This window comes from Halictus rubicundus, unplaced genomic scaffold, assembly GCF_050948215.1.
Source record: "Halictus rubicundus isolate RS-2024b unplaced genomic scaffold, iyHalRubi1_principal scaffold0139, whole genome shotgun sequence".
NCBI classification, from domain to species: domain Eukaryota; kingdom Metazoa; phylum Arthropoda; class Insecta; order Hymenoptera; family Halictidae; genus Halictus; species Halictus rubicundus.
The window spans coordinates 1-26499 of NW_027488680.1; the positions used below are offsets into that span (position 1 = coordinate 1).

The window sequence follows — 26499 nt, forward strand, 5'->3', positions numbered from 1 at the left end:
CCTTGGCCACCGCGTGTAGTGGGCCATAAGGCCATGGGACCCTCAAGTACCTCGCGGACGATACACGGAGTGAGGGTCGCACGGATTGACTTATGGCCACTTTTCCAATGCCATCAGCTCGAATCCTCGAGAGCCTCGCATGTGGCAACTCAAGGATTAGCATTCTTCGTGATTAGTCGAAGGACGGACAAAAATCGGAAAAGGGCTCTTTCGTATAACAATGCGCTCGAAAGTTGCGCACCACACCGCTGTGAAACAGCTAACTGTCTCGTATGACAATTTATGGGATTGCTCGAGAACACGAAATCCGACACGGACCGAGTAGGAAGTTTCGTTGTCACGGGTGGCCAATGATTTTACAACGATGTAAAATCCGAAACGGAGGACCCGGAACAATTCGATTTTAACGCGGAATCGTACAACACACAAAGGCCATAATATTACAGATCATTAGGTTCGTTTGACCTTCTCCATTACGTGATAAAGCATGTGTAGGTGATAAAAATATCTCGTTAAAAAGGTATCGATTATCATCTTTGCTTCCCACGATATTTATCCATTTAAATTTAATCGCGTTTTCCTTTGACATTTTTTCTATTATTAATAGACGAGACATTTAAATTGATGGAAGGTGTACGTCGCATAACACACACTTAAATCAGCTTGAAGAGTTTAATATAATATATCTATATAAGTCTGTTTGGGATTGGCGGAGCGTGACGTGCGAACGCCGCACGGCCAATGGTTTCCTAGCTCGTCTTCGCGAGATCGCGGGTCGATTCTCAGCGCCCCGCGTGATAGGCCGTCACCGTCGGATCGATTATCGACGCGATAATAGAAATTCTATTGGCTCGAGTTCAAATTCGGCAAGTCATCGTTCCGGCGGTGCTAGGAAACCGCTCGCCGATCTCCGAAGTGATTCAATACGCTGTCGATCTTCAACGCGCTTGCAAGCAGTTCGGTTCGGTTCGGTTTTCTTTGTTCTAAGGGCTTCGTGCGTCGTGGGACCCGTCCTTAGAAGGGGTTAATCTTATCGTGATTCTCTGCTCGCTACAGGGAATAATTAGATTAGCTGGTATAATTCATACTGTTTATTTGCGTACTTATACATTTCTGTGTAGAGAACGTTCGTGTTGACGAACCGCGAGCCGGTAAAATAAAGTTTTCCTCTAACCGCGCCCGCCTACACAGTGGTCCTTCAACCCTTCTATTAAAGGCTCGATCCCAAACAAAGTCCATGTGCCGCTTTCATCAATGGCTTTGATTATATTCGGTCAATTAATTGTCTTAAGTTTCAATTGTACCAAGTTTCTATCGAGTTTGTAGTTTAGAAGTTGCTAGTAGATTTCGATACGCAATAAAAGCACGAAGACTCCGCTCACTTATGGTCGAGCGAAGCAACGGTGCTAAACGAACCACGTTATTTTAATAAGTCTCTGTTCCGAAAGTTTCTGTTCTAACAAAAGCGTCGTTCAACTTCGTTTCCGCCTTCGAAGCCGCGAGCGACAGCAATCGGCGCTTTTGCTTGTCCGGAATTGAACTTCAAAGCGCCCGTCCTCGTCCGATTAATTTCGCAGCGCTGATGGAAGTAGCTTTCGAACAACTTTTCGTCGTTTCGAATTAAGTTATGTTTATCCGTAATGGCCACCGGGGAAGCGAGAGCCAACAACAAATTTGTAATAATTATTACCGGTTTGTTTTAGTTGTCCGCAAGCAGTCTTATAATTAATAGCACACATTTTAAATTTGACTATCTTTTGCATCTTTCACCAAGCTGGATAAAAAATTTTGGAAAAATTTCGTTTAGTCTGAATTACGAGAAAAATATATTGTGCTTCGGAAAATTTTAAAAAACGTTACAGTTCGCGGCTACGAGACAAAGCCAAATTTATTATTATTATATATTATATCCACCGGATATCAGCTCCCGCGAACTTCGTGTTCGACGGGATAGGGATCAGGGGAACGTGGGCCGGGCTTGCCGACGGGATAGGGATCCGGGGGACTACGGCCAGGATTGAAGGCGGGATAGGGATCAGGGGGACTCCGGCCCGGCGTGAGGACGGGATGCGGATCGGGGGGACTCCGGCCAGGCTTCAGGACGGGATAGGGATCAGGGTGACTCCGGCCAGGCTTGAGGACGGGATAGGGATTAGGGGGACTCCGGCCAGGCTTGAGGACGGGATATGGATCGGGGGGACTCCGGCCAGGATTGAGGACGGGGTAGGGATCAGGGGGACGTGGGCCGGGCTTGAGGACTGGATAGTGATCAGGGGGACTCCGGCCAGGTTTGAGGACGGGATAGGGATCAGAGGGACGTGGGCCAGGCTTGAGGACGGGATATTGATCAGGGAGACTCCGGCCAGGCTTGAGGATGGGATAGGGATCGGGGGGGCGTGGACCGGGCTTGACGACGGGATAGGGATCAATGGGGGACTCTGGCCAGGCCTGTGGACGGGATAGGGATCAGGGGGACTCTGGCCAAGCTTGAGGACGGGATAGGGATCAGGCTGACTCCGGCCGGGCATGAAGACGGGATAGGGATCAGTGGGACTCCGGCCAGGATTGAGGACGGTATAGGGATCGGGAGGACGTGGGCCTGGCTTGACGACGGGACAGGGATCAGGGGGACTCCGGCCAGGCTTCCGGACGGGATAGGATCAGGGGGACTCCGGCCAGGCTTGAGGACGGGATAGGGATCAGGGGGACTCCAGCCAGGATTGAGGACGGGACAGGGATCAGGGGAACGTGGGCTGGTCTTCACGACAGGATAGGGATCAGGGGGACTCCGGCCAGGCAGGAGGACGGGTAGGGATCGGGGGACTGCGGCCAGGTTTGAGGACTGGATAGGGATCAGAGGGACGCCGGCCAGGCTTGAGGACGGGATAGGGATCAGGGGGACTCCAACCAGGCTTGAGGACGGGATAGGGATCAGGGGGGCTCCGGCCAGGATTGAGGACGGATAGGGATCGGGGAGGCGTTGGCCGGGCTTGCGGACGGGGTAGGGATCAGGGGGACGTTTGCCGGGCTTGGGGACGGGATAGGGATCATGAGGACTCCGGCCAGGATTGAGGACGGGATATGGATCAGGGGGACTCCAACCAGGCTTGAGGACGGGATAGGGATCAGGGGGGCTCCGGCCAGGCTTGGGGACGGGATAGGGATCAGGGGGACTCCGGGCAAGCTTGAGGACGGTATAGGGATCAGGGGGACGTGGGCCAAGCTTAAGGACAGGATAGGGATCGGAGGGACGTGGGCCAGGCTTGAGGACGGGATAGGGATCGGGGGGACGTGGGCCTGGCATGGAGACGGGATAGGGCTCGGGGGGACTCCGGCCAGGCTTGAGGACGAGATAGGGATCAGGGGGGCGTCGGCCAAGCTTGAGGACCGTATAGGGATCAGGGGGACTCCGGCAAGGCTTGAGGACGGCATAGGGATCAGGGGGACTCCGGCCAGGCTTGAGGACGGGATAGTGTTATGGTTAGGGTTAGGGTTAGGGTGGGGACCGAGGGGATATGGGCTTAGTAGTGGTGACTCGGATCCACTACTAGGTATGCCACAGTGGTGGCGGTCATATCCCTAAAATCCTCTACGCTCCACCTCCTCGTGGTGGTCCCTGGGAACACACATAGTTGTGTGTTGCTAACGGAGCGAGGGGTATTCCGCGGGAAGTAGTCGCAATGATGTATGAGGCGATGCCGTCGGGATCTTCTGATCCTGGCAGGGCCTCCCTTGCCGGTAAGGCTCACACGGAGGGATGAAAAACCGCGGAATGGGTCCTGCGATAACGACCGGGGAGGTCGCCGCAGGGCCCTTGCCGTAAACCGGTGGTCATGTTTTACCGGAACGGTGGTCTTGCCTTAATCGGCCGGGCCGCGAGGATGATAACCTCTATAAAAAATCCCTAATGCCCTAAGCTTAGGTGCGCGGTGAGGGGGTACGCCCTGGCTACAGGGCGCGGCTGGTGGGGTACATCAGCCACTAGCGCACCATCTCTGGATACCTGGCGAACTCCAGTTGAAATTAGCCTTACCCGGGCAAGGAGGCTCTGCCCGGGCGGACGTGTTTTTTCCTGCCAATCTCGTGGGACCAGATATGGAATCGTACAATAAAAACCTTGATGTTGTGGGGGAGGCTGCCGATACGGCAGCAGCTACGGCGGGGGAAGAGACGGCAGCGGTCACTGCCGGGGAGGGGATGGCAGCGATTACTGCCGGGGAGTACGCGGTCGTGGTCATCGCGGACGAGGACTCGGATGGGGATGAAACAATCATCTCCATCTCGAGCTCCGTCGGCTCGATCATGACGCGCGGGGGCGCGGAGAAGCGGGGCGCGACATCTGGGGTCTCTGACCCCAAGCGTGCCCGGTTAAAGGGGGGGCAGCACACCCGCGGCGGGTCGGTGTCGCGGACGGACCCCGGGGAGGGCTCGTCGGGGACGCCCATCATGGATCTGGCCCTCGGCGGCCGCGCCGAGAGGAGTCAGACGAGGGGGGTCGATGACCTCATCGAGCTTGGTGGGAGGATGCCGACAGCGCAGCTAGTAGGGGAGGTGGAGGAGGCGATGTTGAGGGTGGAGAGAGTCTCCACCGTCTCAAAGGGCCTCAAGGGGGACCTGGCTAAAGACTTGCGGGATTGTTCTGCAGTCGCCAGGGCCCACTGCACCACCTTGATGCAGCGGTGCTTTACCGGGATGGCGTGGCAGGGGAGCCAGGAGGTGGCCCGCCTCCGCGAGCAGAACGCGGCCCTCGCGAAGGAGGCGGGTGACCTCCGGGCGAGGCTCCGGTCAATGGAGGCCGGGCGGCGGGCGAGCACCGACAGCGGTCGCCGGGCGGGACATGCGCCAATAGGGGAAGCGCCCCCCGCCTCCTCGACAGCGGGGGTCCGTACGCGGGGGACGGAGGCGATGGGGTCGTCGGGGGAGGGAGCGGGAGTTTTGGACTCCGAAGCCCTGCTTCTCCGGGTCGGCGCGCTGATAACGGCCAGGAACCGGGAGCTAGAGGCCCGGATGGAGGAGCGGTTCCGGACGATTCTGGCCGGGTTGGCCCCGGCCCTCCGGGCGAAGGGTAAGTCGGCGCGCGAGGCGACGCCGGTGGCTTCTCTGCCGGCGACGTCTGTCACCAAGGGGACTGGACCGGTGGTCGTGTCCAACGTGAGGGTGGTGCCCCCCGTTGCCATTCCGCCACCGGTCGTCCCGGCCTCGTGGATGGAGGTGACGAGCAAGGCGGCGAAGAGGGCCAAGAAGAAGATGGCCGCGGAGGAGGCTGCGGCGAGAGCAGCCGCGGCCGAGGCAGCTGCCGCCGCTTCACGGCTGCAGGCTGCGAGGGAGCCGAGGGCGGCGGGCGGCGCACGAGTGCAGGGCGGCGCGAGCGCGGCGAAGCCCGCCGTCGGGAGGGACGGTGGCCTGGGACGCACCCCCAGAACGGGAGCAGTGGCCATCACCATCCCCGAGAGCTGCAAGCTCACTTATTCGGAGGTGATGGACAGGGCAAAAGAGAGGGTGGACCTCAAGGCTATCGGGATCGAGTCGGGGGTGCTTCCCAGGCGGTCGAAAATCGGCGGGATCCTCCTGGAGGTCAGGGGCACGGGGTGCCAGGAGAAGGCACGGGCCCTCTCCGGGAGGATCGCCGAGGCGCTTGGGGGGACCGGGGTTAAGGTCTCCCAGGCGGTCAAGCGCGGCGAGGTGCGCGTGGCGGGCCTGGACGACTCGGTGTCGTCCGGGGACGTAGCGACGGCGCTGGCGGCGGCGGGGGGGTGTTCCGCGGCGGAGTTCCGGGTCGGCGAGATCCGCAGACCCGCCTCGGAGCAGGCTCTGGGCTCCTGTCGGGCCCAGGGCCCCCTCGCGGCCGTCAAGAAAGTGTTGGCGGGAGGCCGGCTGCTGGTCGGCTGGTCCTCGGCCCGCGTCGAGGCGCTGAGGGAGCGGTCCCTCCAATGCTTCCGTTGTTTGGAGACGGGGCACACGCGGGCGACATGCAAGAGCGCGGTCGACAGAAGCGCGTTGTGCTACCGCTGCGGGGCGGCGGAGCACCGGGCTTCGGCCTGTAAGGCCGCCCCCAGGTGTCCGCTCTGCGCGGACCTGGGGAGACCATCGGGCCATAGATTCGGGGCCAAAGCGTCTGCCCCGGCTCCCAAGAGGGGCCGCGCGGCGACGAAAGAGAAGGGCGCGTCTGGGGCTGCATCCGCGCAGCGGCCGCAGACGGCGCCGGCGGCCCAGCCCTCCCAGGGAGGGGAGTCTGCAGAGCCCATGTTAGAGTAGGTACTTTTAATCCTACTCCGGTTCTGCAGGCGAACCTCAACCACTCGCGCGCGGCACAGGACTTGTTTGTCCAAGCCGTGCGCGAGTGGGGGGCTGGGCTGGCAGTTGCGGCGGAGCCGTACGCCGTCCCCGAACACCCCTTCTGGGTGGGGGACGAGATCGGCTCCGTAGTAATAGTGGCGGGAAGCCGCCCCGGGACCCCGTCGGTCTCCCTTCTGGAGCGGGGCGAGGAATTCGTGGCGGTGCAATGGGGGGACATCGCGGTTGTCGGGATCTACATCTCGCCGAGCTGTGGCCTCGATCAATTTCGGGGGTTCCTGGGCGGGCTGAACAGCTGCATCGCGCGGTGCAGCGCCCGCCCGGTTCTCGTTTTGGGAGACTTCAATGCCCACGCGGTATCGTGGGGGAGTCCCAGGACGACCACTAGGGGTAGCGAGGTGTTAACCTGGGCGGCCGGCCTGGATCTCCGGTTGATTAACCGGGGATCCACGCCGACGTGCGTGCGTCCGCAGGGGGTCTCGATTGTCGACCTGACATGGGGGACTCCCTCGGCCGTGCGCCGGGTGTCGGGATGGAGGGTGGCCGAGGAGATTGAGATTGCGTCAGACCATACGCCCATCGTCATGGACGTGTGGCCCACCCTCCACGCGCGGGATTCCCGGCCGGGCCGGGGGGACCGACGGCCGCGATGGGCCTTGAAGCGGCTGGACGCGGACGCGTTCGGGGCCGCGGTGGCCGCGGCGACATGGGCGGGGCTGGCTCTGTCCGAGTTGGCGCCTGCGCAAGGGGCGAGGCGGCTGCGGGAGGTAATGACGGCGGTGTGCGACACCGCCATGCCCCGCAGCCGGTTCGCCCCCAGGAGGGCGGCGTACTGGTGGTCCGCCGGCATTGCGGAGCTCCGGCGTGCCTGCAATGCCGCGCGGCGCCGGTACGGCCGAGCGCGTAGGAGGCGCGACGACGAGGAGGCGTCGGCGAGGCTCGGCGGGGAGTACCGAGCCGCGCTCGGGGTTCTCCGCAGGGCTATCGCGCGGGCCAAGGCCGACGCGTGGTCGGAGCTCGTCGGCATGGTGGACTCCGATCCATGGGGGCGCCCGTACAAGCTTGTCATGAACAAGCTGCGCGCGTGGGCGCCTCCGGTGACGGAGTCGATGGACCCCCACCTGCTCGAGGGAGTGGTGGCGTCCCTCTTCCCGCGAGAGGGGGGACAACTGCGCCGCTCCCATTGGGAACAGGAGCCTCTCTCCTGGTCCGCAGAGTGGGAGGTGTCGGCCGGCGAGCTGGGTGAGGCGATGGCCAGGGCGAGGCGGGTGGGCCGCAAGGCCCCGGGCCCGGACGGGGTGCCGGGCCGCGCATTGGTCTTGGCCCTGGAGGGGGGACTCGCCGCCGAACTCCGGCAGCTGTATAACGGCTGTCTGAGGGAGGGGGTGTTCCCCACGGAGTGGAAGCTGGGCAGGTTGGTCCTCCTTCCGAAGGGGGGCAAGTCCCGGGACTCGCCCTCAGGGTACCGGCCAATGTGTCTGCTGGACGAGGCGGGGAAGTTGTTCGAGCGCGTACTCGTTGGACGCCTCGTCCGGCACCTGTCGGCGGGAGGGGTCCCCGATCTGAGCGGGGTTCAATTCGGCTTCCGGGAGGGTCTCTCCACCGTCGACGCTATTCGGCATGTGAGGGCTCTCTCGGAGGCCTGTACGAGGGGGGGGGGGCGGTGTTGCGTTGGCGATATCCTTGGATATCGCTAACGCGTTCAACACCGTCCCCTGGGATCGGATAATGGAGGCCCTGGTCTTCCACCGGGTGCCTCTGTATCTCAGAAGGGTGATCGGGGACTATCTCTCCGACAGGGGTATAGAGTATCCCGGCCGGTACGGGATGGTGCGCAGGGGCGTCGTGCGCGGGGTTCCGCAGGGCTCGGTGTTGGGCCCGTTGCTGTGGAATCTTGCGTACGATCGCGATTCCACAGAGGATGGAACTCTGGCTCCGGGGGGTGGCCCCGGATCAGGCGCGGCTCATGGTGGATGAGCTCAGGCGACATGCTCGGCGGCACGCAGCCCGGGAGTGGCGCCATAGCCTTCCCGGGACGAGGGAGGGCGAGAGGCGGGCCGTTCGGGCCATCCTCCCGGTGTTCGATCAATGGAACAGGGGATGGATGGGGCATAGGGTCTCCTACCGTGTGACGCAGGTGATGACCGGGCACGGGTGCTTCGGCGACTACCTGTGTCGCATCGGGAGGGAGACCGAGGAGGCGTGTCACCACTGCGGCGCGCGGTGGGCCACGACCTCTCGCTCCCGGCTGTCGTCGCTGCGGCAGCCGGTGGCGAGGAGGCGCGGAGGGGGTTCGCCTCCTTCTGCGAGCGGGTTATGCTGCGGAAGGAGGCTGCGGAACGGGATCGGGAGCGTAATGACGATCCCGGCCGAAGGGGTGAGGCGGCGCAGGGTACGTCCCGGGGGCGTACCCCCGTAGCGACGCCTCTGACGCGAGCGGGGACGCCCTTGATGATCTCGAGGCGGGGGATCGGATATCCCCTTACACTCGGTCACCAACGGCGTCCCCGGAGGCCGCCGGGCATCTCGGGCGGGGGCCCGGAAGCTCATCGGGCGGCCTAACAGGGGGGGAAGGCGCCACGTCGTCCGTTGCGTGGTGCCTTCGGATAGAGTAGGTACGGGAGGGGGCCGCGTCCCCCCCCCCCCTGGGTGGTATGCTAAGGCGGGGGCACACCGGATTGACATGCGCGCGCAGAGCACGGGTGCCCCCAGGAGTCTAGGGACGGACGGGGAGGAGTTAGTCGGTATACTCGGCGTTGCACCAACCAGCCGAGGAGTCCCACATAACCCGGACCATCCCCCCCGGGGGGGTTCGGGTATCCGTAACGAGATTACCTCCTCGCAAAAAAAAATAGGGTTAGGGTGGAAACCCGAGGGTTCTGGGATCCTCTAGTGGTGACTCGGATCCACTGGAGGATATACCGCAGTGGCGGTGGTCCAGAACCTAAATTCCTCTTGCTCCACCTCCTCGTGGTGGTTCCTGAGTCACGCCTCGGCGTGTGCAAACGGAGCAAGGGGTGTGTTCGGGATTTACGCGAAGAGGGGTTCAGCCGCCAATAAAGATACGCAATTCAGACAAACATATTTCTATGTGCACTCATGTAAACACGACTTTAATATTATCTGACAGAACCGTATGTACATATTTCCAATAAATCGGCTCTAACGACTAGATCGACGGCGCGTGCGCGACGTCGCCCCTGCGTCGCACCCCGCGTCCCGCGAGCCACCGGGTGGATCGAGCAGCTTGGTGGACCTCGCGAGCCGCGCGGGGAACGGGAGGCAGGAGCGATCGAGACAACGGTCGATCGTGGCAGTCTGTTCTGTTCAATCGACCATCGGTGTTTTTCTTTACGTGCGTTCCTTAACCCGTATAGCTATTCCCGATCCGTCGGCTTCTCTATTTCTTTACACGATCTTAGAGAACTTTCAGAACTCTCTCAGATCATTGAGAGATCTGCATTGTTCGGAACAGGGTGCAAAGTGTCCTGGACGCATAGATCTAGCCACAAGGTTTGTCCAGGACCCAATACCGTAAGCCGGTGGTCATGTTTTACCGGAACGGGGGGCTTGCCTTGATTGGCTGGCCTATGAGGATGTCCGACCTCTATAAAAAATGGACCTTATCTGCCAAACTTTTGCGCGCGGTGAAGGCAGCACCATTGCACTTCGGTGGGTCAATGGGTGCATTGGCCACTAGCGCGCACCGCATGTGCGCGTGGTTGTGCGTATTCGTACGCGCGGGCTCGCGCATGGGCGTGGGGAAGGGTGGGGTCACCGCCGGTCTGAGCCCGGACCGGGACCGTGATTAGGGCTCGTCAATGGATAGCCGGGATCCAATTGGACGGTTTGAGTTACTGTTTTTTCTCAAGAATTTGGCTGATGAGTGAGGTCTCACTTCGGTGAGATAGTAACCAAGGCCGTAATGAAAAAATGAATACACCACTAGAATCTAAAGAATCGGACATAATAAAGGAAGTTGAGATGGCTGATAAGGATGCAGGAGAGACCGGGACCTCGCAAATGGACATGAATTTGGATACGACGATGGATAGGGTCAAGGGAGCTGGTCACAGTTTTAGCGACAGTTAAAATCTAAGAAGACAGTGCGTCCAAAATGGACTGTTTTACGTCCGGACGCAATTGTCATTAAAATGAAGAGAAAGGAAGATTACATGGAAATGTATACTACAATTAGCGAGAACATAGAAAACTCAGAAGCGGTTCGTAGAGTAAGAAGAACACGTACAGGACAGATGTTGATTGAGCTAGAAGAAAATAGTAATTTAGAAGAGCTAAAAGCGAAACTGGACACGTCGCTGAAAGATAAGGACCAGGAGGTCAAGATCCTACAAAAGATGTTTGACCTTGAATTGAGAGACTTGGACCCATGGGTTGGAAAAGAGAAAATAATTACAGCTTTAATTAAAAACCTGGATATTCGCGAAGAAGATATAAAAGTGAAAGTTCTGCGAACGACCAAAATGGGCACCCAATTGGCGGTTGCTGAGATCCCGCTAAAATATCTAAGTAAGCTTTCCAACACGTGTTCCCACGTCTCTTCTTCGTACCCGCACCTTCTGCACCGTCTCACCTCCTCTTCCCCCCAGTACCTTCCTCCCCTCATTTCATTCCCCAGCCTGTACCTTGCTATCCTTCTTTTGATCCTTTTTCTAGGTATTCGGGTCTTTCCTTTGTCCTTATCTCTTTATACCATATATTATACCTAGACTCCATTACCCTCTTCCAGTTTTCCTCTTCCTCTTTCTCTTTCTCTCTTTTCTCTATCCTTCCCCACTCTTCTTCCCTCTCTTCCTTATCTCCCTCCTCTAACATTCTTCTATTCCCCCTTTCCTCTATATATTTCTTCCTCCGATTAGGAAGTGAGATAAGGGGCGGGAAATATTGGTTGGGGGGGGGAGAGAAAGTGCAGGGTCTGCGGGTGGGAGAAGGAGACATGGGAGCACGTGTGGGAGGGCTGTATGAGAGGAGATGAGGGAAGGGGCTGGCAGGAGATGGCGGGGGAAATATTGGGAGATGAAGGCGAGGGGGCGGATTGGATGAGGAGAGTGGATGAGTGGAGAGAAAGGACGCGTGGGTGAGTGGGACGGGGAGCGAATAGAAAAGGAGTGAATGGGAGAGGAAGGTGAAATGATAGTGGGAGAGCAACCGGAAGAGGGGGTCCAGGATGTGTGAGGGTAGGGAAGGGGGGAGCAGAGAGGTATGTTTGTGTGGGAGTGGGAAAACAAGTATGAGGTGTGTTTCTAGATGTAAGATAGCGCTCTCTCTCTCTCTCTCAGGCGTGTATATATTGTAAATAGTTTAAGTTAAGTTTAAGTTAAGTTAAGTAGATTAAGTAGGATAAGACTAGGGTTAAGAGCAGGTTAAGGGCGGGGGAAAGGAGGTGTGAATCAAGATTGTAACCCCGAGGGGAATCAATAAATGATATATATGTTCAAAATTAATGATAGTAAGAAAGATATGTGGAAGGATTATATTGCACTACTTGAAAAGGACATCTGGGGACGCCCGTTTCAGGTGATTCGGAATAAATATAAAAGTAAACTACCACCTCCTACTATTGAATCTAACGAGGCAAGAGAAATTTTACAAGTACTTTTCCCTCGAGAGTCAGCTCCAATTAGATATGATATTATTGATAAAACAAAAAATAGTGTGAATGTCACAAGAAGCGAATTATGGGATATCGCTCATGAACTAGAGACTAACAAAGCTGTCGGCTTAGACAAGGTTCCTCCGGGAGTAATCAAATTTATTATAAAAAACGACTTAATTAATTTTACCAAAATATTCAATGGCTGCTTGGACTTACATTACATTCCCAGGAGATGGAGGAGAGCCAGGGTTATCCTTTTGCGGAAATCCTCTGAGGATTCTATGGCTCCCTCCAACTTTCGGCCAATCTGTATTGGGGATAGCATCAATAAAATTATGGAAAGAGTCCTAGAAAAAATAATTTATGAACATTTAGGCAATCCAGCGTTTCACTGCAATCAGTATGGTTTTTGCAAAGGCAGGTCGACCCTGGATGCATTGAGAGTTCTTACGGATCATATTACCTTTAACAATCAAAAAGGAAATTTTGGTATTCTGATAAGTTTAGACGTGCGCAATGCTTTTAACAGCCTCTCGTGGAATAACATATTCCAAATTTTGAAAAAAAGAGGATTTTCGGAACATATGCAAGGTTTAATTCAACTATATTTTAAAAATAGATTCATCGAATTTAAGGCAGCCGAAAAATGGATCAAAGTAAGCGCGGAAAAAGGGGTCCCGCAAGGATCCGTTTTATCACCCATAATATGGAACCTCATTTATGATGAATTACTAAATTTATATTTTGGTGATTCAGTTAAAGTAATCGCGTACGCCGATGATTATACAAAATTAAAAAAGATTTGGTGTTTTGGATCTTCGTTGGGTTCCGTAACGTTGGAACCTTTAACTTACGATCGCGAAATGTTCAAGAAATAAAGTCGGAATTTGTGGGAGAGCTAACTGATTTATTATCACCGTCACTGCGATTCTCGGAAAAGAGAGCGAGGGCTCGACGGATTGCCGTGTATATTGACGGGGCTCTCTCCCCTCGCCGCGCACCCCGAACTACTCGGTCCGCCCGAAGTGTGCGGGGAGAGAGAGAGACGAACCGCGACGACGGCCGAGTCCTCGATACAAACAAAGTTCGGCAGTCGCTAATTTGCCGTGTGTGCGTGCGGACGCACAGCGGCACCGAACAGCTGATTGCTCGAACATTTGGAAACAGCTATTAATAATAAAATTGCTCCTTGGCTAAAAGATAAAGGATTAGAAATGGCGCCTCATAAAACGAAATTTATCTGTTATAATAAGAAAGTAATACCCTCAGATTTTCAAATTAATATTCTGGGAACAGATATTAAACCGAGCGAAAATATTAAATATTTAGGAGTTTTACTAAACAGATATAATAACTATTTTGCACACGTAGACAAGACTACAGGACATGCGAGTGCTGTAATGGTTGAATTATCAAGGCTCCTGAGAAACAGTGGAGGACCCACTTATTCCGATAGAAAATTATACTATAATATTATAAATTCGATCCTTGGTTATGCAAGCCCAATTTGGGCGCCAAAAGCTCTCCAATATAATAGAAATCGGAAAAAGTTAGCGCAAGTTCAACGCATGGGCTTAAGCAGGGTAGCGAGTAGCTATAGATCGGCGGGCCGTCTTGCATTATGTGTAATAACCGGTATTCTCCCAATCGAAGTTACCTTAGAAGAAAGAACGCAGTTGTACGAAGACATCCAAAGGTACAAGATCCTGGAGACTGATGATGAAGATCTAATAAACTGGAAAGAAGAAAATCTGAAATTAGAAAAAGAAAATATTAAAACTAGAACTTGGAATAATTGGCATAATCAATGGCAAAATAAAACAAAAGAATCAGAATGGACAAGAAAATTGATTCCGTCTCCACGACGGTGGCACGAGCGGAATGGAAAGGGCAACCAATTTGGGCAAATCAACTTCCGGTTGACACAAATATTGACTGGACATGGAGTCTTTAAATCATTTCTCCACCGAATACAGAAAGCAGAATCAGATGAATGTTGGTGGTGCCAAGGCACTCGTGATGACCCGGAGCATACGCTGGTGTTCTGCCCCCAATGGTCCGAGAAGCGCGAAGATCTGGAAAAGAAAATAGGTGCGACATTAGTCGTGAGTGATTTCATGGACCTAATGATTCATAACCCTGATAATTGGAAACATATAGACGAATGTTAGAGATTTATTTCATTACACTTCCATTGTACATAATTCCTCATCTCATTATAACAAGTTTTACAACGTACAATTTTATAACAATGTACGATGCATGCGAAACACGAAAAATAAACAACGACATCGATCTATCGATCGGCCTCGGCAAGCTGCTGCCCCGCACCGCGCCTGTCGCTCCCCGCGGACGCCCCGGGTGGATCGAGCAGCTCGAGCCTCGCGGGTGCGGCGGGGGGACGGACGCGGCGGATCGACGCGACCTGCTGATCGATCAGTTCGTCTATTGACACTACAACCGACAGTTCTTACGTGATTCAAACCCGTCCCGCCTGATCACCTAGAGTTTCGTCGATCGTTAGCTATCGCATTTATCTTAGACTGACCGGTAAGATTTCAATACTGAAATCCCCCAGAAGTCTAAAACAACGAATTTATAAATTATATTATTCGAGAAAAAGAAAAGTATGAACGCGAGAAAGAAAGAGAAACTAATAATCAAACGACATAAAAAAAGAACTTATGAATCCGAGAGTCAGACAATAAATTAAATTAAGAGCCAAGAACATGCGTGGAGGAACCCCGTGAAGAGAAGGAATGAGAGAAATGCGGACAGCGGGGCCTCATTCTTTCACATTCCACGGGCTAAAGGCGTGGAATTAGAGGGGCGGTCCATTGACCGTCCCGGGTGAGGTTAGGTTTTTAGTGGGTATGGGTACGCCGAACATGTGCGACCCGAGTCCCACACTACCCCATTCCGGGGTGTGCGTAATGCATTTTCCTCCTCATCCTTAAAAAAAAAAAAGGTTAGGGTTAGGGTTAGGGTTACCGCGTGGTGGGGACCGAGGGGATATGGGCTTAGTAGTGGTGACTCGGATCCACTACTAGGTATGCCACAGTGGTGGCGGTCATATTCCTAAAATCCTCTACGCTCCACCTCCTCGTGGTGGTCCCTGGGAACACACATAGTTGTGTGTTGCTAACGGAGCGAGGGGTATTCCGCGGGAATTAGTCCCAATGATGTGTGAGGCGATGCCGGCGGGATCTTCGGATCCTGGCAGGGCCTCCCTTGCCGGTAAGGCTCGCACGGAGGGATGAAAACCGCGGACAAATGGGTCCTGCGATAACGACCGGGGAGGTCGCCGCAGGGCCCAATACCGTAAACCGGTGGTCATGTTTTACCGGAACGGTGGTCTTGCCTTAACCGGCCGGGCCGCGAGGATGATAACCTCTATAAAAAATCTCCAACCCTAAGCTTAGGTGCGCGGTGAGAGGGTACGCCCTGGTAACGGGGCGTGGCTGGTGGGGTACACCAGTCGCGAGCGCACCATCCACTGGATACCTGGCGCCTCCAGTGCGTATATAGCCTTACCCGGGTAGTGGTGCTCTGTCCGGGTGGACCTCATTTCCCGCCGTATTCGTGGGATTTACTATGGAATCGAACTTAAATAAAATTGTAGAGGGTAAGGAGGGGTTACCACACCCGAAAGTGGTAGTGAAGGGAGTTGGGACGGTCCTGGACCTGTCCCAGGAGGAGAGGAGCCGGACCCCAGCTATTGGGGACCGGCCCTTTCTCCGACCGGAGAGGGGAGTGAGGGGACGTGGTCGTCGCAGCGGGTCGGCGGACCGACTGTCGGACACATCGACACAGTCGGCGCCCCCCATCCCCAGCGTCGCGGGCGTGAAACGCTCGCTGCCGCCAACTCCGGGCAGGACATCGCCGACTCCGTCAGTCGGCAAACGGGAGCGGCTGGAGGACGCTGTCCGCCCGGAGATTAGGAGTATGCTCCCCGGGGAACTGTCTGGTTTTATCGCCGAACAGTCGGACATTGCCCGGGAGCTCGCGGAGGCCAGCCGGAACCTCAAGGGTACACACCTTGAGGGGATCCGCGAGGCCTCCGCGGACATTAAGGCGGCAGCGAGGGAGTTGGAACGCAGGGGCGTCCAGGTTGGACCCCCTGCCGACTCCCGCGCTCCTGTCTCCCGGGCGGACGCTGGGGACGCCGCTCTGCGGCTGGAGAATGCGGCTCTCAGGAGGGAGCTGCTGGAGACCCGCGACTCGCTTGGGGCCATCAGGGGGGGGGCTGATGGTGATGAAGCGGTTGCGGGACGCTCCCCCCCTGCCGCAAGTCTCCACCCCGGTGGTCGGCGAGGTCACCGCGACCCCGGCGACGCAGCTGGACCTTATGGCCTAGATGCGGGCCCTCATGGAAGAGGGCCTCAGGTCCCTCCGCGAGGAGATGCGGAGGGAGCTGCGCAGGGTGACCGGGCATGGTGCCCGTGGGGACCCCCGGCCGCCGCCGCCGGCCCCTCCGGCGCCGCCGCGGCCCGCCCCTGCGCCTGCTCCGCCGACGCCTGCCCCTGCCCCTGCCCCAGTGCCGGGAGGGGCAGGGAATAAGAAGAAGAAGAAGAAGAAGAAGAAGGGGAAGAAAGCTGGGGAAGCTCCCCAGCCTTCGGTCGCCCGCCCGGCCCCGTCACCTGCGCCTGCACCGGGTACCCCGGCTAAGCCGGGAACCTGGGCGGAGGTGGTCGGGAGGCGGGCAATCTCCGCGGCCAAGGCCGCTGCTAAGGCCGCGGCTCAGGTGGCGGCAGCCGTCTCGGCTGGCGCCCCGAAAAAGAGGGCCGCTGTCCCCGCCCAGAAGGGCGGGAATTCAGCGGCCAAGGTCAGGGCCCCGCCACGCTCCGCGGCAGTCACCGTGACTGTCCCGGAGGGGAGCGAGGCCTCGTATGAGGAGGCCATTAGGAGGGCCCGCCAGGGCGTCGATTTAGACGCCCTTGGCATCGGGGCCCTCCATTGGAAGAGGGCGGTAACCGGGGGCCTCATTATTGAGGTCCCCGGTGCCGATGGGGGCCCCAAGGCCGATGCCTTGGCCGCCAAGATGGCCGCCGTCCTGGGGGGGATAAACGTCAAGGTGTCCAGGCCCGTGAAGAAGGCGGAATTCCGCCTCACGGGCCTGGAGGTTTCCGTGACCCCCCAGGAGGTAGTGGAGGCGGTCTCGAAAGCCAGGGGCTGCACCGCCGAGTCCGTCCGGGTGGGGGAGCTGAAGGCTCCGCCCAACGGGCTCGGCACCATATGGGTGCAGTGCCCGGCCGTGGCGGCCCTGGCCATTGAGAAGGCCGGTAAGATACGAGTGGGGTGGTCCACCGCCCAGGTGGTTGTGCTGGCGGCTCGGCCGCTGCAGTGCTTCCGCTGCCTTGCCCTGGGGCATGTTCGGCAGCGGTGCACTGCGGAGGTCGACCGCAGCGGTCACTGCTACCGCTGCGGTGACGCCACCCACCGGGCGGTGGAGTGCAAGGCAACACCCCACTGCGTTGTGTGCGCGGCCTTGGGGAGACCGGCGGGCCACAAGGAGGGGAGCAAGGCGTGCTCGCCGCCTCCAAAGGCCAAGAAAGGAAAGAGGGGTGTGGGCGGTGTGCCGCCCACCCCAGTTGCGCCCCCGGATACTCCGGTGGCGAACACGGCCGGTCCCCCAACCTCCAAGGGGGAGAGTATGGAGGTGGAGGTGGCCCCAAGCGGGACGGGGGGTAACGACCCCCCGCCACCCGCACCGGCGGCTAAGGAGGGGACCAGCGTGAAGGCCAACTAATGGCCCACATTCCGCGCAGGTCCCCTCTCCCGGTACTCCAGGCCAACCTCAACCACTGCCGCCGGGCGCAGGACCTGATGGTCCAGTGCCTGGAGGAGTGGGGGGTTAGCCTGGCCGTCGCCACGCAGCCGTACAGAGTCCCGGACCACCCACACTGGTCCGCGGACGATGACGGCTCCGTGGCGATATGGTGGCGTCGCCACTCGGCGACTGTGCCCCCCTGCTCCGTGGTCGAACGGGGCAGGGGGATGGTTATGGTAAAGTGGGGAAGATTTCTGGTCGTGGGGTGCTACAGCTCACCCAGTTATGCCTCCGCCGAATTAGGGATGTTCCTGGACCGGCTGGGGCTTATGATAGCCCCGTATATAGCCGGTCCAGTGTTGGTCCTGGGGGACCTCAATGCGAGGTCCTCCACCTGGGGTAACCCCGGGACCAACGCCCGAGGCGGAGTCCTGGAAGACTGGGCGGAGGGGATGGAGCTTCGGTTGTTAAACCGGGGCTCCGTGCCTACGTGCGTGAGGTGGAACGGTTGGTCGATTGTGGACGTGTCGTTCGCGACGGCCGCCGCCTCACGCCGTGTGTCCAATTGGCGGGTCTGGGATGGAGAGACCCTGTCGGACCTCAGCTACGTCCTGATGGACGTGGCTGTGGTCTCGGACTCGCCATTGGACACGCCCCTCCGACGTGGCACCCCGTCAGCGCCCAGACGGGCGCTGAAACGACTGGACGGGGACCTCCTGAGGGTCGTGATTATCGGCTCCGCCTGGCCTTCGGCCAGGGAGCGCGGGGTAAATGAGGGGGCGACTTGGATCCGGGGCACGTTACAGATGATCTGCGACGTGGCGATGCCCCGGGTCCGAGCTCAGCCCCCGAGAAAGTCTGTTTACTGGTGGTCGGGGGAGCTGGCCGAACTCCGCAGTTCGGCCGGCCGAGCCCGCCGCCAGTATGCCCGCCCCCGTCGCCGCCATTTTCTGGGCGGCGACGCGGAGCCGAGGGTCGCCGAGCTGTACAGGGAGTACAGCTCCCCGCGCCCCGCATCCGACCATGGGATGGTCGGACGAGTTCCGGGTCACTGAGTGGGAGCTGTACCAGGCCGTCCGGGAGCTCCGGGCCAGGGGCAAGAAGGCCCATGGCCCCGATGGGGTTCCCGGTGGTATAATGGCCTTAGCTATGGAGGTCCTCGCCCCGGCGTTCAGGAGCGTCATGGACGCGAGCCTGCGCCGGGGAGTCTTCCCCACTTTATGGAAAGAAGCGTGCCTGGTTCTCCTCCAAAAGGAGGGAAAACCCGCAGAGTCTCCCTCTGCATACCGGCCGGTGTGTTTACTCGACGAGGCGGGCAAGCTATTCGAGAGAATTATTGCTGCCCGCCTCGTTGAGCATCTGTCGCGGGGTGGTCCCGACCTGAGCGACAGCCAGTTTGGGTTCCGGAGGGGGCGCTCCACTGTAGACGCATTGGAGCGCCTGCGCCTCCTCCGGGAGCAGGCTGTCGCTCGGGGCAGGGTGTTGATAGCAGTGTCATTGGACATTTCCAATGCATTCAACACCCTGCCCTGGTCGGAGATAGTGGGGGCGCTGAACCATTTCCAGGTGCCCCCTTATCTCCGGGAGGTGGTCGGCGATTACCTCCGCGACAGGAAGGTGGTTTACACCGGCCGGTATAACACCGTTTACACGAGGGAGACGCACCGCGGCGTTCCACAGGGGTCGGTCCTCGGACCGCTCCTGTGGAACTTGGCGTACGACGCGGTGCTGCGGGTCGTCCTCCCCCCGGATACGGGTGTCATCTGCATAGCATCTGGTTTATGCCGAGGGGGAGGATTGGAGGAGGACCAGGCACCTCGGAGAGGCCGCCCTGGACTGCGTGGTCGGGCGAATCCGGAAAATGGGGATGACCGTTGCCGCCACAAAAACCGAGGCGATTTGGTTGTATTCGCCTCGGGTGTGGCGGCTACCCCGCGGTCAAGATCTCCGGATTCGCGTCGCTGAAACCTCCGTCGCGATCGGGCCCAGGATGAGGTACCTGGGCCTGATCATAGACGGCCGCTGGCGATTCGATGGACACTTCGAGCTCCTCGCCCCCGACTAGAGAAGACGGCAGCCGCATTGGCGCGGCTGCTGCTGAATGTCGGGTGGCCGGATGTGAAAGTACGCCGCCTCTATGTGGAGGTGGTGCGGTCTATAGCCCTGTATGGGGCCTGTTAACGACAAATCGAGATTGCCTCGTAGCTGAGGCAACTACTGTCTGAGTCGTAATAAGAATAACTGGGAAAACGAAAAGGACGAAATCGACGGACAAACGGTGGATCGCAAGAAAGAAAACTCGATGCTCAACGTGTGTGGTCGTGATCGAACTGAGATCGATCAACCGTCGCGCGGCGCACGCGACACACCCGCCCGCTCCCCTCGCACGCCGCGAGCTGCTCGATCCACCCGTGGCGCACGGGGGGGTTGAGGAGAGGTGCGTCGAGGCAGGCCGCGCGCACGCGTTGTCGATCAGCCTTTGTCGAACGTTTATTACAGTTATGTACATAGTCGATTTAACAATAAAATATAATATAAACTATAATGCCTCGCACGAAGTGGGTTTCATGTTATTCCCGAACATACCGCCCGCCTTGACGTCACCACGGGTGCGTCGAAATGGGACTCGCTTGATACACGCGGTCGGGTCCGCGTGGCGTATGGCGGGACGCTGGGAGGGGGAACGGTTGTCCATTCTGGAATGCGGCGTAGTACTGCGTAGAACACAGCTGTTGTCCGTCCGCCACGTGCTGTCTCCGCAGATACGTCGGACATTGTCGGCTCGTGGTTAGTGTTCGCCAGTCGTCCCGTCTCGCGGCCCTGCTTCCTCACGGATAGGAAGCTCGACGAGCTTCGCGATCGTTCTGGAGAACGTGCGGGATCCGGAACGTAACGTGACGACCCGTACGAGTCCATCCTTGCCGGGCTGCGTGGATTCGACACGTGCGAGCGGCCAGCGGGTCGGCGGCGTGGAATCCTCTTTGACAAGTACCAGTGTACCCGGGCGAAGATCCTCCCGCCGATCTTGCCATTTGGTGCGCTGCTGCATTTGGTGCAAGTGCTCCTGCATCCACCTGTGCCAAAAATTATGGTGCATAGCGTGAATAAGTCGCCACCGTGATCCGAGTGACAGTGTGGAATATTCGGTGGGTGGTTCGGGAGGTGCGCGAAGAGGCTCGCCCACCAGGAAGTGTCCCGGCGTGAGCGGAGCCAGATCGGTTGGATCGTCGGAGAGGGGGCTTAGGGGGCGGGAGTTCAGGCAGGCTTCTACGCGGCACAGCAGTGTCGTCATCTCCTCGTAGGTAAGCGTAGTGTCACCTATCACCCGTCGGAGATGAGCTTTCATTGACTTCACCGCTGCTTCCCAAAGGCCCCCCATGTGCGGTGAATACGGTGGGATAAATTCCCACTGGGTTCCGTCCGTAGCGAGTGCCTCGGCGACGTGAGCGTAGAAGGCCGACGCTGCCCTGAACATGCGCTGCAGCTCCGCATCGGCTCCTCGGAAGGTGGTGCCATTGTCGCTATACAGGTGACTGCAACGTCCACGTCGTGCCGTAAACCGTTGAAACGCTGCGATGAAGGCCGCCGCTGACAGGTCTGTAACTGCATCTAAGTGCACGGCTTTGGTCACCATGCACACAAACACCGCCACGTACCCTTTCTGACTTTTGTGGCCTCTCCCCTTACTGGTGCGCATGTGCAGGGGTCCCGCGTAGTCCACACCGGTCCGCAGGAACGGTTTGGCTGGAAGCACCCTCGATGCTGGAAGATTGCCCATCCGCTGATGTCCGGTAGAGGCTCGGAACCGTGTGCACGTGACACAGTTACGCAGGACCTGCTTCACCCGAGATCGTCCACGTGGTATCCAGAAGGCCCTTAGGATCCAGGTCAGCGTGGCGTTGAGTCCTCCGTGGAGAGTCTGCCTATGTGCATCACGTATCACCAGCAGCGCCAAGTGAGAAGTACGGTTGACTATTGCTGGGTGTCGTTGGGACTCCGACAGCATGGTGTTCTGAAGACGACCTCCGACCCTTAGGATTCCGTCCTCACCTAAAAAGGGTGTCAGAGATTTGAGTGGAGATCCGGATGGCACTGCGTTACCTCGACTGAGTGCGTGCAGTTCCTGTGGGAAGTCACTTCGCTGGCACGTGCGTATGACCGTGTGGAGAGCCTCCTGCAGCTCGGAAGACGTCAGCGGTCCTCGTCTGCCACGGACTTTCCGGCAGTTATCTGTAAACCGACGAAGGTAAGCAGTGACCCGCATCAGTCTCGTCAGGGAGGAGAACCTGGTAACGAACTGCTCCTTTTCAGGCTCCTCTTGCACCAGTGCGACAGACACGGTCCTCTGCTCCGGAAGGTCTCGAGGCAGATCGGCAGTCGAGGTGGCCGGCCAGCCTGCGTGTGGATCCGTCAGCCAGGCCGGGCCCTTCCACCAGAGTTTCGAGTCTCGTAACTCGTCCGCTGGGATGCCTCTGGTAGCCAGGTCGGCGGGGTTATCAGTCGTTCCCACGTGTCGCCACGTCACTCCGGGAAGGAGATTCTGGATTTCGGACACTCGATGGGCGACGAAGGGCTTCCATTTTGACGGATGGGAGCGAAGCCACGCCAGCGCTACCGTCGAGTCGGTCCAGGCGCTGATCGGGCAGGAATCCAGGCTCAGCTCCCTCCTCATCGACGCCAGCAGCTGTGCCAGGAGGACCGCTCCGCAGAGTTCCAGCCGAGGGATGCTCAGGGTCTTGACCGGAGCTACCCTGGACTTCGCCACCAGGAGGTTCGTGTGATGCTGATCTCGGCGGACCACCAGGTATACGGCAGCTGCGTATGCGCGTTCCGAGGCGTCGCAGAAGCCATGCAGCTCGACCTCGCTTCCCGATGAATGATGTATCCACCTTGGAACGTGGACTTCACTCAGTGCACTGAGGTCTCCTCGGAAGCTCCGCCAACGGCAGGTAAGTCCCTCGTCCAAGGGTTGGTCCCACGTGACCCCTGCCAACCACAGATCCTGTAATAAGATTTTGGCCCTTACTATTACAGGTGCCAGCCACCCTAGTGGGTCGAAGAGTCGTGCGATCTCGGATAGGATCGATCGCTTTGTCCACGTTGATTCCGACGGTCCGTCGTCGAATCTCGGGCCCCGCACCGCCAGAGTGTCGCGCTTGGTGTCCCAAAGCAGGCCCAAGGCTCCGTGCACTTCGCTCTCCTGGATCACCTTGGTCTGCGGCGTCGACGAGCGGAGTTCGGGAACGTTGCTTGCCCACTTGTCCAGAGGGAACCCCCCGGACTCGAGTAGGCTCGTCAGTTGCTGGGCAGTTTCCAAGGCCGCACCTAAGTCGTCGGCGCCCGACAGGATGTCGTCGACGTAAGCATGACGTCGGAGTGCCTCCGCTCCTAATGGATAGCGGGTCCCCTCGTCGACGGCTAGCTGTTGCAGGACCCGGTGCGCCAGGTAGGGAGCAGACGCTGTACCGTAGGTGACGGTGGTCATCCTGAAATCAATTAACTGCTCAGTCGGGTGCTTTCTCCACAGAACTCGCAGCCAGTCCTGATCGTCCGGGTGTATTAATATCTGGCGAAACATCTTGACGATGTCCGCCGAAAACGCCACCCTGAAGAGACGCCATCGAGTCACGACGGCCCAAAGCTCTGACTGAAGCTTTGGTCCCGGCAGTAGCGCATCGTTGAGTGAGGAGTCCTTGGCTGAAGGGAAGGACGCGTTGAAGACGACCCGAATTTTCTGGAGAGTGCCACACTCCTTCCAGACCGCGTGGTGGGGTAGGTAATGGCCTGGTTCCTGATGCTTCAGGGGTCTGCTCACCGGGCTCATGTGTCCGAGTCGATGGTACTCCTCCATGAAGTCGACGTACTGATCACGCAAACTATGATCTCTCGACCAGGTTCGTTCGGCCTTGAGCAGCATGCGGATTGCCGCCGATCTCGACGAGCCCACCTGTGGATGTCTTCCCCCCTTAAACGGTAGACGAACTACATACCGCCCCGACGGGTCGCGACGTGTGGTGCTCCGGAACAGCTCCTCACAGCTTAGTTCGTCTGGTGACATGGGAGTTTCGTGTGAGAGCTCCTCCAATTCCCAAAACCGCTGGAGGTCGGGTAAGGGTTCTTGTCGCCTTACGCAATGGATCCTGGTGGACCGTGGCGGCCCCGACACCTCGATGGGTCCCAGCAGTGTCCATCCGAAAGGAGTTCGGATAGCTGCCGGGGTACCAGGAGGGTCCACCCGCTTCTCCAGTAGCAACATCCCGCAGACGTCGGCACCCAGGAGCACGTCCACCTGCGCAGGGTCCGAGAAGTGCGGATCGGCCAGCGGCAAGCCCTTCACGTGCGGCCAGTCTCCCAAGGACACCGGTTGCGACGGGGTAGGAGAGACGAGGCTCTTGGTGACGAGTGCTTCTAAGGTGACCTGAAACTCATCATCCACCGGTGATCGGAGCGATACCTTTACCTCCGTCCGTGCAGTTCCCACGCTGGTCCCCTGGTATCCGGTCAGCTCTACCCGTACGGTCCGTCTCCTCAACCTTAACGACTGGGCGGCCCACTCGGAGAGGAAGGATGCCTCGGAGCCTGAGTCCAGTAAGGCTCGGACCGTCAGAGATCGACCATTGGGTGCCTCCAGAGTGACTCTAGCGGTGGCGAGGAGGGTGGCCTTGTTGCAGCCCACGGCGTAGTTGACAGCCGAAGAAGACGTGGTAGATTCGGCCCTCGCGTCCTTCAGGAAGGCGTCATGGAGGGTGGTGTTGTGCTGCTTGTCGCAAACCCAGCATCGAAACGACGAGGAGCACTGCGGAAGCTGGTGGCTGCTCGCTAGGCACGAGAGGCAGAGACCCTTATCGATCACGAACTGACGCCGTTTCGCTGCAGGTAACGCCTTGTACTGCTTGCACGCATTGAGCGCATGATTCCCGGCACAGAGTGGGCACTGACGACCACCCTTCGTCGTTCCCTTAGGTTCAACCTTGACCGCCAGCGTGTTGCGGGAGACCACGGGAGTGTTTCGCACGACGGCGCCTCCACCCTTCGACGTCCCAGCTTGTTCCGGGATCCGTGCCGAGCCGAGTGCGTGGACCCTGTTCTCCAGGAACGACTCCAGCTCATCAAAGGTAGGAGTGGCGGTCGGATCCTTCAGGGAGACTTCCCAAGCCAGTCTCGTGGGTTGATCCAATTTCTCCGACGCCAGGAAAACGAACCACTCGTCCCACTCCTTGACGGGTTTCTTCAGGGCCTGGAAGGCCCGCTGCGTCTGTCTGAAGTCGTCCACCAAGCGCTTGATCTCGTTCGGCTGCATCTTGGGTAGGGCCGGACGGGTTATCAGGCGTCGCATATGTGCCGCCGAGAGGATCCGCTGATTTCCGAACCGGCGCTCCAGCGCGGACCAGGCTCCTTCGTAGTTGGCATCGGTGATGGGCGTGAGGTCCAGCATGTTCGCCGCATCTCCGATGAGGCAAGATTTTAAATACTGCATCTTCCTGACGTTCGCGATGCGGGTTGAGTGATGCACCAAGGAGCAGAATTGATCCTTGAAGCTCTCCCACTCGTACAGATCTCCGGAGAACGTCGGTAGCTTCATCGGCGGCAGGACGGGTTCCGGATCGGAAGACGGCGTGATCATCGTGGTCTCTGCCTTGTGGGGAGTCTGCATCGCTATCAGCTCCTCGACTGCAGCTCCGTTTATCACGAAGGCGTCCTCGACCGCAGCGAAGAAGTCGTCGATCAGGTACGGTAGATCGGCGGATGCCAGCCGGGTCAGCTCGACGTGGCGTTGATTGAATTGGCGCCAGTACGACTCCAGCAGTTCTCGCCGTTTTCGGAGTACGGGTAGCGTCAGGTTATCTGCTCCGCTCTTTTTCAAGTTAATCAGGAACCGAGAAATTCGACCTCCGAGGTCCTTCTGTGCTGCGACGAGGTCGTCAACCGTAGAAGTCATCTTGTTCGGAAATCAGCAACCCGCGATGAGCACGACGACCGTTGCGGTAGGTTGACACTTCCAAGTTCAAACGCGCGAACAACAAGCGGAGCGCGGAATGTTTGTTTGTCAAGCGGACGACCGCTGCGAGGAACGGGTCGCCGAAAAAAAAGCCGTTACCACGTTCAAAAGTCGAACTGGTTCAACGCCTCGATTTTCTCGTACGGATCGAGTTATTAAATCAAAAAGCACTGTGTTTATGCACGCACTACAACGATGTGAATGTTTCAGATGGGGAGAAACACCACTGAGATCCGAAATCGGAGTCGCGGGTCAGAGAAGCGCGAAAGCCGAAGTCGCGTGCTGCGTGCCGGACTGGATCGCGATCGATGCGCAGAAAACTCCCGCAAAACTAAATATCCGGCTCGAAGGACCAATGTTAACGACAAATCGAGATTGCCTCGTAGCTGAGGCAACTACTGTCTGAGTCGTAATAAGAATAACTGGGAAAACGAAAAGGACGAAATCGACGGACAAACGGTGGATCGCAAGAAAGAAAACTCGATGCTCAACGTGTGTGGTCGTGATCGAACTGAGATCGATCAACCGTCGCGCGGCGCACGCGACACACCCGCCCGCTCCCCTCGCACGCCGTGAGCTGCTCGATCCACCCGTGGCGCACGGGGGGGTTGAGGAGAGGTGCGTCGAGGCAGGCCGCGCGCACGCGTTGTCGATCAGCCTTTGTCGAACGTTTATTACAGTTATGTACATAGTCGATTTAACAATAAAATATAATATAAACTATAATGCCTCGCACGAAGTGGGTTTCATGTTATTCCCGAACAGGGCCCCCGTATGGCACCGCTCGCTCGAGGCCAGCACGCCCAGCCGCAAGCTCTT

The 26499-nt window shown here is 58.2% G+C and overlaps 1 protein-coding gene across 1 annotated transcript; it reads right to left on the reverse strand.

Annotated features, from left to right (window-relative positions):
* Positions 1–20469: 20469 nt before the first annotated feature.
* LOC143363815 (uncharacterized) lies at positions 20470–25620 on the reverse strand. The gene has a single exon (XM_076804346.1). It carries the CDS (start codon positions 25618–25620, stop codon positions 20470–20472), a length of 5151 nt encoding a protein of 1716 aa, XP_076660461.1.
* Between the last annotated feature and the right edge of the window lie 879 nt (positions 25621–26499).